Source organism: Acanthochromis polyacanthus, chromosome 15, assembly GCF_021347895.1.
Source record: "Acanthochromis polyacanthus isolate Apoly-LR-REF ecotype Palm Island chromosome 15, KAUST_Apoly_ChrSc, whole genome shotgun sequence".
Lineage (NCBI taxonomy): Eukaryota > Metazoa > Chordata > Actinopteri > Pomacentridae > Acanthochromis > Acanthochromis polyacanthus.
The window spans coordinates 22098122-22115365 of NC_067127.1; the positions used below are offsets into that span (position 1 = coordinate 22098122).

At 40.3% G+C, this 17244-nt stretch overlaps 2 protein-coding genes across 2 annotated transcripts; one reads left to right on the forward strand and one right to left on the reverse strand.

Annotated features, from left to right (window-relative positions):
• The first annotated feature begins 3838 nt into the window (after positions 1-3838).
• polr1b (RNA polymerase I subunit B) lies at positions 3839-14880 on the forward strand. Its single transcript, XM_022217306.2, has 15 exons — positions 3839-4099; positions 5537-5704; positions 5809-5955; positions 6047-6179; positions 6291-6427; positions 7230-7453; positions 8210-8381; positions 8970-9141; positions 9801-10082; positions 10231-10364; positions 11243-11413; positions 11529-11685; positions 12563-12759; positions 12835-13085; positions 13274-14880. Exons 1-15 carry the CDS (start codon positions 3923-3925, stop codon positions 14154-14156), a joined length of 3405 nt encoding a protein of 1134 aa, XP_022072998.2. The 5' UTR covers positions 3839-3922; the 3' UTR covers positions 14157-14880.
• nanp (N-acetylneuraminic acid phosphatase) lies at positions 14270-17176 on the reverse strand. The gene is made up of 2 exons (XM_022217316.2): positions 17031-17176; positions 14270-15557 (listed from the first exon to the last, which is right to left on the reverse strand). The coding sequence occupies exons 1-2, from the start codon at positions 17118-17120 to the stop codon at positions 14916-14918; spliced, it is 732 nt and encodes a 243-aa protein (XP_022073008.1). The 5' UTR covers positions 17121-17176; the 3' UTR covers positions 14270-14915.
• Positions 17177-17244: the final 68 nt, after the last annotated feature.

Consider the following 17244-nt stretch of genomic DNA (forward strand, 5'->3'; position numbering starts at 1 on the left):
CATTATTTGTATTTCGTTTATACATTTTTCTGGGTCAAATTTAAAACAGGAAAGTTACAAGAAATGAAGGATAAAATAGACATCAAATGAAGCTATTTTATGTGGGCTTTATTCTCTGACTGAAAATAACACATAAATGAACAGTATTAATTTAATAGTTAAAAAATATACAGAATATATCTCCTTTGCACCCTACAAGTTGTATCCTTTTCCACAGTGTAAGCTGATTCATTCCAAGCCACAGAGTTCAGAACAGCATCCCCATCTTCCAAGCGTGATATCCCGATACTCCTAAGTGGTTAATTCTGAAATAATGGCTAGTTTTATTCCTTCAGGAATCAAGAAAAAGAATGACCTGAGTGGCTCTACAGGTAGCCAAAAAAGACTCTGCAACTGGTCAATTTTTGCTGTCATCCTACATTTTTGCCCTCCGATCGGTTCCCTTGTTCTCTAGCAGGTGTCTTCAGCACAAAACACATCCATCCATTATCTATACATCACTTAATCCTCATTAGGGTCGCGGGGGGTGGGGTGGGCTGAAGCCTATCCCAGCTGACCCCCTGGACAGGTCGCCAGTTTGTCGCAGGGCTACATATACAGACAAACAATCACACTCGTATTCACACCTACTGGCAATTTAGAATAATCAATTAACCTCAGCACATTTTTGGACTGTGGGAGGAAGCCAGAGTACCCGGTTTAAAAAAACCCATGCATGCACAGGGAGACCATGCAAACTCCAGGACCAAATGGAGGGAGGAAGGTGAAAAATGTACCGCATACTTTTGTCAATTGCAAAAAAGAAGACAGGAAGGGAATTCTATCAAAGCTTTGTTAATTAATGATCAGTTATGTACAGACCCCACCACTATCGCTAAGGAGATAGTTTCATTCTATAGTAAGTTGTACTTCACCATGTTTTCTATGAATGCCTCTGACTTATTTTTCAAGCATATAGAAAATTGTATTCCTTGTATAGATGAAGATTTTGCGAAATTGTGTGATTCTGATATCACTGCTCAGGAGCTTGACAAAACAGTAGAGAGTTTATCTTTGAATAAATCCCCTGGCTGTGACGGTCTTACATCCAATTTTTACCGACATTTCTGGGACGTATTCAAAGTTCCGTTTCTCCTCATGCTAAAAGAGGCGACTGATAGTTTATCATTTCCTCCTACCATGAAGCATGGAGTAATTACCTTAATCCCTAAACCTGGCAAAGACCCCAAAACTCTAGATAATCTTAGACCTACACTTTATTGAACACCGATTACAAAATTGTAACTCAATTTTATGCAAATAGACTAAAAACCAATTTGGACAAAAATATTAGTGACTCCCAATCTGGCTTTGTGAAAAATAGATCAATTCATAACAATATTCGTTTAGTTCTGGATCTTTTGGATTATAGCCACCTAATAGAGGACGATGGTTTTATTCTGTTTCTGGACTTTTATAAAGCCTTCGACTCAATTGAGCACCCTTTTATCTTCCAGTCTCTCAAATTTTTTGGTTTTGGTGACAAATTTAGAAACACTATTGAATCTCTTTATGATAATGCAAATAGCTCAGTCTCATTACCAGGAGGTACCTCACCAAGGTTTGATATCAAACATGGAATTAAACAGGGCTGCCCAATTTCTCCATTTCTTTTTATAATTGCTACAGAAATGCTTTCTATTTCTATCAAAAACTCGAACATTGCTCCCTTAGATGTGTTGGGAAACCCCGTTATCACTACAGTAGCCAGCTAGCGGACGATATGACTTCTTCTTTTCCTTTTGGCTTTTCCCTTCAGGGGTCGCCACAGCGAATCAATTTCCTCCATCTAACCCTGTCTGCTGCATCCTCTTCTCTCACACCAACTACCTTCATGTCCTCTTTAACCACATCCATAAACCTCTTCTTTGGTCTTCCTCTAGGCCTCCTGCCTGGCAGTGGGAAACTCAGCATCCTTCTACCAATATATTCACTCTCTCTCCTCTGGACATATCCGAACCATCTCAGTCTGGCCTCTCTGACTTTACTAGTGGACGATATGACTGTTTTCATGAAACACCTGAAGTCCCAAAGATAATACAAAGCATTGATATTTTTTCCAAGGCCTCAGGACTTAAGCTCAACCTTAACAAATGTGAACTGTTGCCAATCCATCACTGTGAATTAACAACTGCATACACCATTCCTATAAGGTCGGTTGTCAAATATTTAGGTGTACATATCTCTAAAGATATTACTGAAAGAGAAAAAAATGAATATTTGGAAAGTAATTGATAACTGCCAAACTAAACTTAGTTCTTGGTTATTGAGAGATATCAGTTTACTAGGTTGCGTTTTTCTGACAAAAATGGAAGGCATTTCAAGATGTATCTATCCTGCACAGTCTTTAGCTATTCCTAACAGAGCCATCAAGAAAATCAGACAGATTTTTTTTGGTTACATTTTGAAAAGAAAAATTCACTACATTAAAAAAGCAGATATGACCAAAGAATATGAAAATGGAGGTTTACAAGCCATAGACTTTGATTTCATAACTGGAACCTTGAAAATGAATTAGTTAAAATCCCTCTTAAGCAACAACAGTTTTTGGTTTCACATTCCCAGAGAAATTTTCAAGAAATTAGGAGGTATTGATTTATTATTAAGATGTGACTTTACCATTCAAAGATTACCCGTTAAACTATCCCGCTTTCACCACCAAGTTCTCTTATATTGGAAATTATCATATAGTCATAATTTTACCCCACACAACACACCGATATGGAACAACAGATATATTGTGATCAAAAACAAATCATTGTACAATAAGGAATTGATGGATAAAAACATCTGGTCTGTAATTCATTTTTTTGATGGAGAAGGATGTATGATGTCCCATGAAAACTTTTGCTTGAAATATGATTTAAATATCAATCATAAATCCTTCACCTCTATTGCAAAAGCAATTCCTGCCTCTGTTTTAGGTCTAATTAGAGGCATCCTTTCTAATTCCACAGATGTCACTCCCTGTCTTCCTCATCTTCTTGTGGGCAGATGTGATTTCATCTCCACCAAAATCCCTAACAAAACAATTAGGAAGATGTGCGATAAAATTTCATGTCCTCCGCTGTCATTCTGAAACTTTATTGCTCATGTTTCACAGGGGACATCATACACTCTCTGCGTTCAAAATATCTAAAATATCCTATCATTCTGAAAGCTAAAGAATTGCATTTTAAAATTTTGAATGGTGTGTATCCCTCAAATGACTTTCTACATCAGTGATTTGGATTTAACACGAATAATTGTGTATTTTGTGGGGGTATAGAAACTACAGATCATCTGTTCTTTCTATGTATGTTCTCAGAAGCACTTTGGACTGATTCACACGACTGGCTTCACACCAGTATTCTACTAGAACCCTTCCTTCTGAAAGATATTACCTATGGCTTTGTTTCAAAAAACTAAGATTATGACTTCTTGATCAATGATATCCTCATCCTCCCAAAATTTTATATACACAAATGTAAATGCTTGATGGTTAACCCTAAATTTCACGTGTTTCATTTAGAGTTTCTTTCTTCACCAAAGCTCTTAAAATTATGAAAACTAAACATGCACTGAAACTACTCAACTTAATTGAGTACTACGATCTGGGAAAAAAAGAAGCCCTAGCTGTTTTGTTCTGTCTTACTGTTTTTCTTTTTCTTTATTTTTTCTTTTTTGTTTTGATTCGATCTCATTTTCCGAATTGCCTGTTTTCTACAAATAATACCTCTGTGAAAAATCCTCACTGTTCTCTTTAATAATTTTGACAATAAAGAGGGGAAAAAAATATGTACTTCCGGTGTTACACAGTTGTACTTCCGGTGTTACACAGATGTACTTCCGTGTCAGCATCCACGTGTGGTAAACAAGTACATGTCTCCGTGGGGCTGTAAGCATGGACTCTTCAGTTAAGTGGCGTAATTTACCTAAATGTGTGAGTCTGAAAAATCTGACAGACGGAGGATTCGGCGACCTGAAAGAGCAACAACATGCTGCTGTTCAGGACCTAACCAGAGCTCACATCGAGTCGTTTGACCAGGCTGTCACTGTCGGACTCAGCCGCGTTGTGCAGGTCTGTTCAACTTTTTTATACTTCGTTTTAAACAATATACATTACCGTTTAAAGCAGTAGTAATAAAGGGAAACTACAACGACGTGTCTTAAAGTTTACGTCAGTAAAAATTCAAGTAAACATTGTTAACTTTTTACAGCAAGCAGTCTATTAAGGAACATGAGTTTTAGCTGCCTTTGCTAATTTGTTTATAAGACTTGTCTGCTTGTGTGCATTTTAATCTCGTGTTTCAAGCTTAACCCATATCAAACCGTGTAGGACATACTGAACGTATTGCTATAAATTCCCAAGGTAAAACCTTAGAAGATAAATATAAAATAGTTTTATTCTGACATGAGGAAGTGTGTGAATCACCCTGGTTCTCAAAGGATTGACTGAGGAATTTGATTTGCTCGTCTGCAAGATGCTACAGGAAATTAAAGTTAGACATTTTTCCCTTTTACAGTATACTACAGAACCCAACACTCAACTGTGCAATGTCAGTGGAATTTCAAATGACTCGCAACTGGATCTAGATTGGATTTACAGACGACAATAAATACTTTTAAAAGACTATTTTGAGTTTTCAGGCACCTAAGCAGAAACTGAATACAACAATAGTGAATGCACCTGTGCAAAGCCTGTGATCACTTAGCCAGCACTAGCACTTGTGATTCCCTATCAGCCTAACTGCATGAGCATGTTTATAAATGAGCTTTGAACAACATAACTTTGTCAAATTTGTGCCTGTGGGCTGGGTCTGTCTGCATCATGACTCCACATGGACAAAAATTACTGAAAAGTCTGATTGTAAGACTTCAACAAAGATGGATAATGAGACAGGAAGATCATTGACCAACTAAAAACCAGTGGGAACACAGTTGCATAAGTAATCAGGAGCTATAAAATGAGCAATGGTAACACTAATCAGTGCTGCAGGGGCTGTCCTGCTAAAACGATGCCATAGATCATATGCTACTGTTGCAGTCTAACTCTGCAAAACAGATAGGCAAATGTTTCAAACTTGGCACAGAAGTTATGAAAGGAACTCATTGTCTGTGACAGCTCAGACAGTGAGAAGGATGGTTCATAAAGTCACCCTCTATGGACCATCCAAGAACAACACCCTTGCCGGCTGTTGGATGCAAAATTGCCACTCGCTACATTTTAGGTCACGTGATTCGTTATCCGTACATATCGTATATATGCATAACGCACATATACAAATGCTGCATATCTAAAAACAAAAATGCTGCATTTCTGACAATGTCATATGGGGGAATGATCAGCCTTGGCAGAGTGCTGTACTCTCTGAGTGCTTTTTAATGTTATCGTTACACTTGTACTTCTCCTGCTAGGGCAACTCTGTTTCATCATTTTGAATTCCATTGCTTATTTCTGCAGCAAATTTTCTTTTGTACAGTTTCTCAGGTTTTTGTAATGTGATGTGTTTCTCAGGCCATCCCTCCCTTGGAGTTCACATTCAAAGATGACAGGATCAGCCTTGTATTTGTTGATGCCACCATGTACAACCCAGTGGTCGCCAAAGGGAGCATTTGCAAGGAAATGAAGGTGTTCCCTGCAGAGTGCCGTGGAAGACGATGTTCATACAAAGGAAAGCTAGTGGTAAGACTGAGTTATGCACACATTTTCCACTAGCAAGACTAATAGGAATCTTTTTTTCTTTACTGATACAGCTCTTTGACTGTATGAGTGTTGTGTCATCTCAGGCAGATATCAGCTGGTCGGTTAACGGTGTTCCCAAAGGCATCATCAAGCAGGCCATGGGTCAGGTTCCAATCATGGTAAAGTCCAAGCTGTGTAACTTGCATGGCATGTCCCCTAAAGAACTCGTAGAACATCATGAAGAAGCAGAGGTAGGATTGTGACACGAAGAAACTAAACAGGAATTTGGTAAATTTGCTCATTTTTTGTGAATATAGTACAAATTTCATTTAATTTGAACAGGAAATGGGAGGTTATTTCATCGTGAATGGTATTGAGAAAGTTATCCGAATGCTGATTATGCCAAGGAGGAACTATCCCATTGCCATGTCAAGACCTAAGTGGAAGAGCAGGGGCCAGGGATACACTCAGTATGGTAAATATAACTTCAGATAACATGCACGAGCACAGTGACTGTAAGAATTCTAATCTGAGCAATCAGAACTGCATGTTCTTTAAAATGGGTGTCATCTTTGTCTTCTGGCAGGTATTTCTATGCGCTGCGTGAGGGAAGAGCACACAGCGATTAACATGAACCTTCATTATCTGGAAAACGGCACTGTGATGTTGAACTTCATCTACCAGAAAGAACTCTTCTTTCTGCCACTAGGCTTTGCACTGAAGGTATTCATCAGAGTTCACTTATTTTAGCTTTTAATACAGAACAAATTAGGACAAAATAAAATAAAGCCCTTTAGACCTGGGACACACAACACTGCTGCTTTATTTTTTACAGTGCAAGCATTCTGTTATTCAGACATGGGTTACTTTTACATTAATGCTTCTCACAGCTTATCATACATAAATGCATCCGGTGATACATAATAATACAGCTGTTAACAAAAAAAACTAAATCTAATCTCTTACCAAACTAGCCAGATTACTTACAGCCTAGTTTTTCATGATTAACTAAACACTAAAAATTTGATGTAAGTTGTTAATGTCTGCTTTTTGGCACTGTAAAATTGTAATATTAAGGATGTTTCATTTTGTGGCCTAATAGATCTGAAATTCTAGAGCTAAGTGAACAAAGTGGGTGTGATTTCGTTGCATTAAGTGTGTTTTTTGTTCTGTGTGATGTTTCGGGCCCCATATGCTTGCTAAATGTGGCAAAAGCTTTCACCAAATCACTTCACACAACTCAAACTACCATGACTTGTGTGGGCCTTTTCATTAGTGTGATGGTACAGTTCAGACTTGTGTCATGTTAAAAATAATACAGAAATGTAAGTAGGTCCATCTCAGTGAGATTACCTTCAAGACTTAAATGGAGAACTGACCAGGAGGCCCATTCAGACATAAAGCCGTCACATTGATTTGTCAGATTAATGTAAAGGAGTGCATGTCTGGAAGGGTTTAAGTAGTAAATATGAACTCTTCTGGTGTTGTGGATGATGTATTAAAACAGCTCATTTTCTCTGTTCAGGCCCTGGTGGACTTCACAGACTTTCAGATCTACCAGGAACTGATCAAAGGTCGTGAGGACAATTCTTTCTACAAGGCGTGTGTGTCTGAAATGCTGCGCATTGTCATGGAGGAGGGCTGCACCACCCGCAGCCAGGTTCTCAATTACCTCGGAGAGCGCTTCAGGGTTAAGATGAACCTTCCAGAGTGGTACACCAATGAACAGTGTGCCAACTTCCTGTTAGAGTAAGCTCTTATGACAGATGCTAATTATATATTTTTAATTCTCACCCTGATAGCAACAACAGACTTTGCATTACTACTCCGCCAAGAAACGCGGCAGAGTTATGTGACGATCAGCGTATGTTTGTCCGTCTGGCTGCCTGTTTGCAACATTACTCAAAAACAGAATGAATTTGGATGACATTTTTAGGGAAGGTCAGAAATGACACAAGAACTAAGTGATTGGATTTTGACAGTGATGCAGCTTGTGGTCTGGATCCAAAGATTTGTTAAAGATTTCTGTATCATTGTGAGACAGCAGCACGACATCACTGTAACCATGACAACAAGTGAATGCTATGTCAGCTGCCTGCTGATGATCACATGATTATGATCCTACTGCAAATCAACCACTGCAGACTTATCGGGACTCATCCTTGGAAATTATACAAGAATCGATTAAATTATGGGGGTGTTTCCGAGTCCCATCGTTTCCCGCCACCCGTTACATATTTAGGCCACACGGTTCAGTATACGTGCATAACGTACACATGCATAACACATGTCTGTACTCAGTGCAAGGTCACTTTGTTTGTGGGTACTTCTATATTAAATGGCCACATGTTGCTGTGATTTCTGATAATAACTAATAAACGCATTTCTGATGATGGTATATGGGGGAATGAACAGCCTTGGCGGAGTACTGTGCTCTCTGAGTGCTTTTCTTGTTATGTTTCGCTGCATATTTATTAAAATGACTTGTGTTTTTTTTTTTATCAGTGAGTGCATCTGCATCCATCTGAAGTCTCCCATCGAGAAGTTCTACCTGCTGTGTCTCATGACCAGGAAGCTTTTCACATTTGCCAAGCAGGAGTGCATGGAAGAAAATCCTGACAGCATTACGTGTCAGGAAGTGCTGACTCCTGGCCAGCTCTACCTCATGTTTCTGAAGGCAAGTTTTGTCATTTATTTCATTTTGCTGCTCAGCAGTATGAGCAACACTGATATTGTAAAAACAGAAATATTAACACTCGGTAAAGCAAACATTAAAGGTACTATATGTGACATTCAGAACCACCGCTTCGTTTATAAGCGTGGAAATAGACAAGAGTTTCAAAGGGAGGGACTCAAGTGCTTTACCATGCATACACAGTCAGACCCTCTGCAAAAAATGTAGAACAAAGATGCTCAGATTACAACACACACAGAGTGGGAGGCTACTAAGTCTTTACAAATCAGATCATTGTTTTTTGCTTTACTAATGTTCAAAATCTTGTATTGGATCTTTAATTTAGCAGTGCTTTTAATCAGTTTCACCAAATCCCAACAGCCACAATATTATAGTCATGCTTTTTCAATTTTCTGGAAAAGGGCATATCTTCTTGACTGACAACTTGAATCCCTGTTTAAATATCCTTTATACTGAACTAAACTACCACATTTCCGATCGCACATCTGAAATGTGTACATCAAATCTAATATTCCCTTTAAATCTTAAATCTTCATTGTCTGTGATTTATCCACTACATTATTTTCACAGGAGAAACTGACTGCGTGGTTGGTGTCTGTGAAGTTGTCCTTTGACAAAAGAGGCAGTAAACTGGCTGCAGGATGTACCACTGAGAATGTGATAAAGATGTTCAACACGGGCTCTGATCTGACTAAGCCCTTTGAATATCTGCTCGCCACTGGGAACCTCCACTCCAAGACAGGTACGGCCGCATGAGTTGACGATGAGTACATGGAATCGTTTAACCCTTAGATGCAGAAGTGAGTGAAAAATGTCCCAGTGAGGTCGTTTTCTTGCAATATCTTTGTAATGAAAAGCTTTCATCTCATTTTCCAGCTATTCTGCAAAAACATTTTTTGATGTCATTCCATTTAAATTTTTAAGTTACCTTTTATACTTGTAAAGAAATTGTAATAATTGGATTACTACCCCAAGCTCTTTATCACTAATATTGTCATACAAGAGGTGATGCCGAACACAATCGTGGTGGGTCGGAGAGCAGCAACAGACGGAGGAAAGAAGTGGAAAATGCCAACAAAATGATTGTTGACATTCTTCTAATGCTGTTCTGTGTAATATTCTTCTTTTTCCATTTTCAAAATGTTTTGTTAATCTATAATAAATTCAAAAAGAACAATATTTCAAACATCAAATCATTCTAGTGTGAACCAAAATATATTATAAACAATAATACAAAAGATTATTCTCAACCAAAATGACAAACATGCCATAAAAACACATTGATTCCTGTATAGGTCATTTCTAACCCACTCATGGAAGAGCGTAGGGTCCAATCAGTCGAGCATCTAAGGGTTAAAAAGGAGGGTTATTTAAAAACAAATGTGCTCCTCCCTTCCACAGGTCTTGGTATGCTGCAGAACACCGGCCTGTGTGTCGTAGCAGACAAGCTGAACTTCATCCGATACCTGTCCCACTTCCGCTGCGTGCACAGAGGAGCAGCTTTCGCCAAGATGAGGACCACTTCTGTTCGTAAACTGCTGCCCGAGTCTTGGGGCTTCCTGTGTCCTGTCCACACTCCAGACGGAGAGCCCTGTGGACTCATGAACCACATGACAGCCAGCTGCGAAATAGTGGCACCAACCCTGTCCACCATAAGCTTGCCTGCTCTGCTCTGCTCTCTTGGTGAGCACGAACTAGACGCAACAATTCTGCTAATGCAAAGTGGAACAATTTTGAGTTTGAACTTTAAAGTATTTGGGACACATTTTGAAGTACATGCCAGTGAGTTGAAATGTGTTGTATGAAATAATTTCTGTCTCTGGGGTCTAAGGTGTTACGCCAGTGGATGGAACTCCTGGCCAAGCCTTCTCTGACTGCTACCCTGTGGTCCTGGATGGAGCTGTTGTTGGCTGGGTTGAGGCTGACTTAGCTCCAGTTGTAGCTGATTCACTGCGCAGATTCAAGGTGTGCTAACTAAGGGTGGACATGTTTTTATTAGGGCCAATACTGATTATTAGTAATCAAAAAGACTGATGGCTGATAATTATCCCATATACATTTGCATCTAAAATGAAAATCATCGTGCCAAAAGACAAACTTTAACAAAACTTCATTGCCTTTATTTACACTACTGTTCAAAAGTTTGGGGTCACCCACACAATTTCATGTTTTCACCCTTTTATTCATGTGCTAACATAATTGCACAAGGGTTTTCTAATCATCAATTAGCCTTTCAACACGATTAGCTAACACAATGTAGCATTAGAACACAGGAGTGATGGTTGCTGGAAATGTTCCTCTGTACCCCTATGGAGATATTCCATTAAAAATCAGCCATTTGCAGCTAGAACAGTCATTTACCACATTAACAATGTCTAGACTGTATTTCTGATCAATTTAATGTTATCTTCATTGGAAAAAAAATGCTTTTCTTTCAAAAAATAAGGACATTTCTAATTGACCCCAAACTTTTGAGCAGTAGTGTAGTGTATGTTTTGCATATGTTGAAATAAGAGGACCTTTCAGCATTTATTGTACCGTCTTAATTGGATGTTACTTGTGACGTCTAACCAATCAGATACTGCTTTGGGCTAAACATTACTTGAGTGCACATAGTAATGACTACAGATGACATCAGCAGCAGCAAAGTAGTAAATTTTAAGGTGTATTTATTGTATCTCAGATCAGTTTTCATGAACGACAATACCGATAATCAGAAAATACTGAATCAGATAAGTGATTAAACTGATCAGCCCTTCCCTAATGTCTACAGTACAAGATTTTTAAGAGTGAAACCAAGTAAATATATGTGCAAAAACTAATATTTCAAACAATATTTGCAGGTGCTAAGAGAAAAGAAGATCCCTCCTTGGACAGAGATTGTTCTGGTTCCCAAAACAGGCAAAGCCAGCTTATATCCAGGCCTTTACCTCTTCACAACACCCTGCCGCATGATGCGACCTGTACAAAACCTAGCTCTTGGCGAGCAGGAGTTCATCGGCACCTTTGAACAGGTATGTGTTGAACTATGATTTTAAAGGTGATGCGGCAGTTATGAGACCTATATTCAAAGCAGAAAATTGATTTTTTTTTTTCCCCTCACTGAGAATCTTGTCTTTCTACTTGCAGCTTTACATCAATGTGGGAATCTTTGAGGGCGAGATTGAACCGGGAATAACCACACACCAGGAGCTGTTCCCTCACAGTATGCTCAGTGTGGTGGCTAACTTCATCCCTTACTCAGACCACAACCAGAGTCCAAGGAACATGTACCAGTGTCAGATGGGTAAGTCAGAAGTTAGCATTACAAGTCTGGCAATTTGAATACAGCGGTCCCTCGTCTATCCAGAACCCCCCCGCAATAGGCGAAAATTCACAAAGTAGCTTATATTTATTTTATTATTTATGTATCTTTTAAGGCTTTATAACCCTCCCCACACTCTTATAAACCTTTCCCATACTCTTGTAAACACTTCCTGTGCTCTTAAACACTTTCTACACTCTTATAACCATGTAGTTTCTAGTTACCTGCAATGGAAAGCGTCTTCTTCTGGCACTTGGGTTCGGTACCAGAAGTCTTCAAAGCTGCATAATGTTTGATCATCATCGTAGGGCTTGAAATAAATGTAAATTTTTTACGAAAATTACACAAAAACACAACACCGCAGAGCAATACTTTGAGCAGGTATTGGATGTTGAGGTGAAATGGACAAGACGAGATGCTGAACGTATGATATATATGGGAGACGGAGGCGACAGACGCTACGGTCGCTGAGCCAATCAGCGCCCAGTGCTGTACGCTACGCATTTTATTTCCATTTAATATTCTTTTAATGTTTTAATTAATATTTTTTATATGGTTTTTAGAATTTTTTAGACTAGAAAATGCTTATTTTACCACAAAAATAATGAAAATGATAAATATATAAAAAATACCTATGTACTGCAAAATCCCGTGAAACAGTGAAAAATCCACAATACAGAATTAGATATATATCATTAAAAAATCTGCGATACAGTGAAACTGCACAAAGTGAACCATGACATGGTGAGGGATGGCTGTATTTGGATCCTGTATTTGGATTGTCTCCTTGCCATTTGGAGTTTTTGGAAATGACATGTCTAGTAGAGACATGAATGGAATAAACTTGTTCATTTTGCAGGTAAGCAGACTATGGGATTCCCCCTGCACTCATTTATGGATCGCTCCGATAACAAGCTGTACCGGCTCCAGACCCCACAGAGCGCACTGGTCAGGCCCTATATGTACGACCACTACAACCTGGACAACTACCCCAGCGGCACCAACGCCATTGTGGCCGTCATATCCTACACAGGCTACGACATGGAAGACGCAATGGTGAGCATAACATAGGAATTTCGCTTTTCTACCTTTTAATAAGGATGAAATCTCAACATACCTTTATCTTTTTAGATTGTTAACAAGTCGTCCTGGGACAGGGGCTTCGCCCATGGAAGCATCTACAAGACTGAGCTGGTGGACCTGGCAGACAAGGTGAGGGGAGAAGATGGCGTGGTGTTTGGGACCAAACCAGGTGACCCTAAAGTGAATGACAGACTGGATGCTGATGGGCTGCCTCACATCGGATCAACACTTAAATATGGAGACCCCTTCTACGGCTACATTAACCTCAACACAGGCCAGAGCTTTGTCACCTTCTACAAGTAAGTGTCAACATTTGTGCAGTTTTGTGTTTATCATCAGTTCACCACTTTGAAATTAAGATTTTATATTTATCTACGTCTAAAAAGAATATTCTGTAATACCAATGCTAATCAGGTTATGCAGATTTTAATTGTGCACTTTAACTTTTCATACGAAACCCAATGTTTTTTTTCTCCTCCGTTTGTAGGAGCCAGGAGTCCTGTGTCGTCGACAATATAAAGATCTGCAGCAACGACACCGGCTCAGGTAGTTTTAAACGCGTGTGCATCACTGTACGAGTGCCGCGAAACCCCACCATTGGCGACAAGTTTGCCAGCCGTCACGGTCAGAAGGGCATCCTGAGCTGCCTGTGGCCAGCCGAGAACATGCCCTTCACAGAGAGTGGTATGATGCCAGACATCCTGTTCAACCCTCACGGCTTCCCTTCTCGTATGACGATCGGGATGCTGATAGAGAGCATGGCCGGCAAGTCAGGCGCCCTGCACGGCCTGAGCCACGATGCCACACCCTTCACCTTCTCTGAGGAGAACTCTGCGCTCGACTACTTCGGTGAAATGCTCCGGGCAGGCGGCTACAACTACTACGGCACTGAGCGGCTCTACAGCGGAATAAGCGGTCAGGAGCTGGAGGCGGACATCTTCATCGGGGTCGTCTACTACCAGAGGCTTCGTCACATGGTCTCCGACAAATTTCAAGTGAGGACCACAGGAGCGCGAGACAAGGTGACCAACCAGCCCGTGGGAGGAAGGAACATCCAGGGAGGAATCCGTTTTGGGGAGATGGAGCGAGATGCCCTGCTGGCTCACGGCTCTTCCTTCTTGCTTCACGATCGCCTCTTCAACTGCTCGGACCGGTCAGTGGCTCAGGTGTGCGTTGACTGTGGCAGCCTTCTTTCTCCCCTGTTGGAGAAACCTCCACTGTACTGGTCGGCCACACGCCACCGCAAGACTGTCTGCACTCTGTGTGGCAAAAGTGACACTATTGACTCAGTGTCTGTTCCTTACGTCTTCCGCTACTTCATAGCAGAGCTCGCAGCAATGAACATCAAAGTGAAACTAGATGTTAAGTGAATTTTGCAGGATAAGTAAACATAGATGCCGTTGATGTGTTTACATAGGGTTACGCTACAGATCATAAATCCAGTGCAAAGCCACAATGGAATAACAATCAGGTGTCTGAGACGTTTATCTGTAAGTCAGCTGTTTTTTATTAGTCAAGATTGTGTACAAATGAACAAGTATGAGCATATGATGGAATGAATCTATTAAAATACAGTCAGTCTGAGTGTTGAAAATAATGGTTCTCTTCTTGAAGTTGATTGGTATCAGATAGTAGGATTGAACAGAGTAGATCCAGATCCATTAGGAAAAAGTATTTACAAAATAAGGGCCCTCTGACCATCATCAGATTGGTGGTTCAAGGAGATCTTTACTGACGTGGAAGTAGCTTTAATTACAGTATACAATGTATCTGGTTTTATGTAAAATGACGATCTGAAGAGTAGTGATAGTTGAAGTGGAATAAAAAGGTATTTATTTTTGATATGCAGTGGAGTATCAAGAAGCTAAAATTATGAATGTTCATGTAAAAGTACAAATCACAAAATTGTACTCAAGTTCAGCCCCTCTGTAAATGTACTTCGTTTCCATCACCGAGTGTCCTTACATGTAAGTCAAAATGACGATGTGTAAAAGGCCAAGCAGAAATCATAAAAAAATTACCCCTGTTGAAAGTTGGAAAAATGATTGCAACGGTCACTTTTGAATCTATTCATAATTAAAAATTCTCACAGCATCCCACTTGAAATGAGAGTGATTCATCAGGTGCCCTTATTGCAGTTGTGCCAAAATCCCTGGCAGGTCAAGCACAGTTGGGATAGTGTAGTCTGGTTTCACTGACCCATCTGATGCGGTCCCTTCTGCGTTATTAATCCAGACTGTGGCTCGTACTCGGGCATTAAAGCCCCCCTGAATATCTGTGTCCAGAGAGTCTCCCACCATAATGCAGTCCTGGGCCTCCACCCCCAGCATTCTGAAACACAACGTGAAGATGGAGACAAACGGTTTCTGCTCTGCATGGTCTCCACTAATCACGATGCCATCAAAGAACTCCTCACACCCGACTGCCTTCACCTTCTCTCTCTGGACCTGAGATTCTCCGTTGGTCAGCAGCAGCAGCTTGTGTCTAATGCGCAGTTCTTTCAAAAGGTCACACACTTCAGGAGAGAGACAGAGGACCTCCAGGCGACTATTTTTCCACAGGTAGTAGCACTGAGCTGCCAGAGAGGGTGGAGAGCAACTACCCAGAGTCTCCGTGATGCTTTCCTCCCAGTGACCCACACGGACGTCATCTATGGATCTGCCAGCTGAAGGCTCAAAACTCTCAAGGTAAAGCTTCTGCTGGAACTTGTCAGAAATGCGGCAGATGGTGTCATCGTCAAGGCCCAGAATGGTCTTTAAAAGTTCTCTGGTCTGTAAGAGTCACACACAGCAGATAACCTTGTAAAGGTAAACATTCACTGTGTAATCAATTCAGAAATAGAGCATAAGAGATATTAAGTCAATAGTGTGAGAAGCACGATTAAAGTTACCAGGCACCCAGGTAGCTCAACAGGCTGGGTGGCTGACCCATAAACGGGTGCTATAGTCCCTGATGCAGCGGCCTTGGTTTGATTCCAGGCCCTTTGCTGCAGAACTTCCCTCTATTCTTCTCCCTACTTTCCTGTCTGCCTCTCAACTCACCTGTCTAATAAAGCCAACATAAGGCCAACAAAAATAACTCTAAAACAAACAAAGATAGCTATTTTGGTGAGTTTAGGAGTTTCAGCAACTTGGTACAACATATAAATAACAAAATTTAGTATGTCAGATTCTCTTAAAGACAATTTTCATCCTTTCAGTGCTTTCATTTTCGTATTAGCCGGTCAGCTTTGGTTTGGCAGAGACTGTCCCTTAGAATCAGTGGTCAGTGTCACCTGTCAAATGGTTGTGTTAAGAATTCTCATGACATATCTACAAAATAAATCTAGTCACTTCTGTCCTATCGCCAAAAGTGCAATTCTTCTTCCAGCCACACATGTAGTTGTTTTGTTGCTTAATTGGTTTCTGGCCAAGAGAAGTCAGCGATGTCTGATCATCAGGTCTTCCTCGGTTTACTGCTGTTGAAAATAAACCAGTATGAAATAAGCTCCTCTGTGTGTGGCCATAGACTATAAAGGATTTCTTATACAGTTTAAGTGTTTGACTGAAGCGTGTCAACAGGAGAGCTGCAGGGGGGGGGGGTTTATGGCAGCTGACATCATTTAATTTTTCCAGTGTTTCTTTAACCACTCCCAGACATATTTTTGTTTTATTACAGGATATCCTGTTTGCTTGTAGACAAGATCTTATGAAAGAAATCAGTCAGCTGTTACCAGTCAAAGATATACTAGAGGACTGGGAAGTGCATCAAAAGCATCTTAATCATTTAAAAACCTATCTAGAAATTCTACCCCTTATAATAATTTATTTGGACAAAAGGCAAGTGTATAACAAGCAGTGCTACACGCTTATTGTTTTATTCCCCCCCAAGTAACAGATGATTACATTTAGTTGATCAGGTATTTACCTCACTGAGGAAAGTAACACACGCTTTATTAGTAGAACAGTGGTGATTTTGAACATGCGAAGGGTCTGACCCTTCTCGGCTTCCGTACTGTCACGTCTCAGCCAACCAGGATGAAGTTAACGCAACATACCTGTTTAGAACACCTCCTAACCGTAGCTGTCCTTAAACGTCGACATTTAGACAGCCTGAATCATCTACTTTTAATTACATGTTTCGTGTGGCTGTTATAAACAAAGTAGTAGGACTATGAGGTCTTTAATCTGAGCATTTAGGTCTGCTAAATGTTACAAATAGCTTACTTACGACAACTTTTAATAAGAATTTTCAGACTGTACCACCTTCTGTATCGCCACTGCTCCTGCTCGGCTCGTTTCAATGAGCGTGTTGTCCAGGTCAAACAGTATCGCCTTCACAGCTCTGCCATCCATCGCCACAACACACTGAAAAGCCAGGATACTTTGCGGAAGTGTTGCCGGGTACGCTGCATGACGGGAGTTGTAGTTCGAATAGCTATCAGCTATTGTTAATGTTTTCCTCGCGATGGCGCTGTTT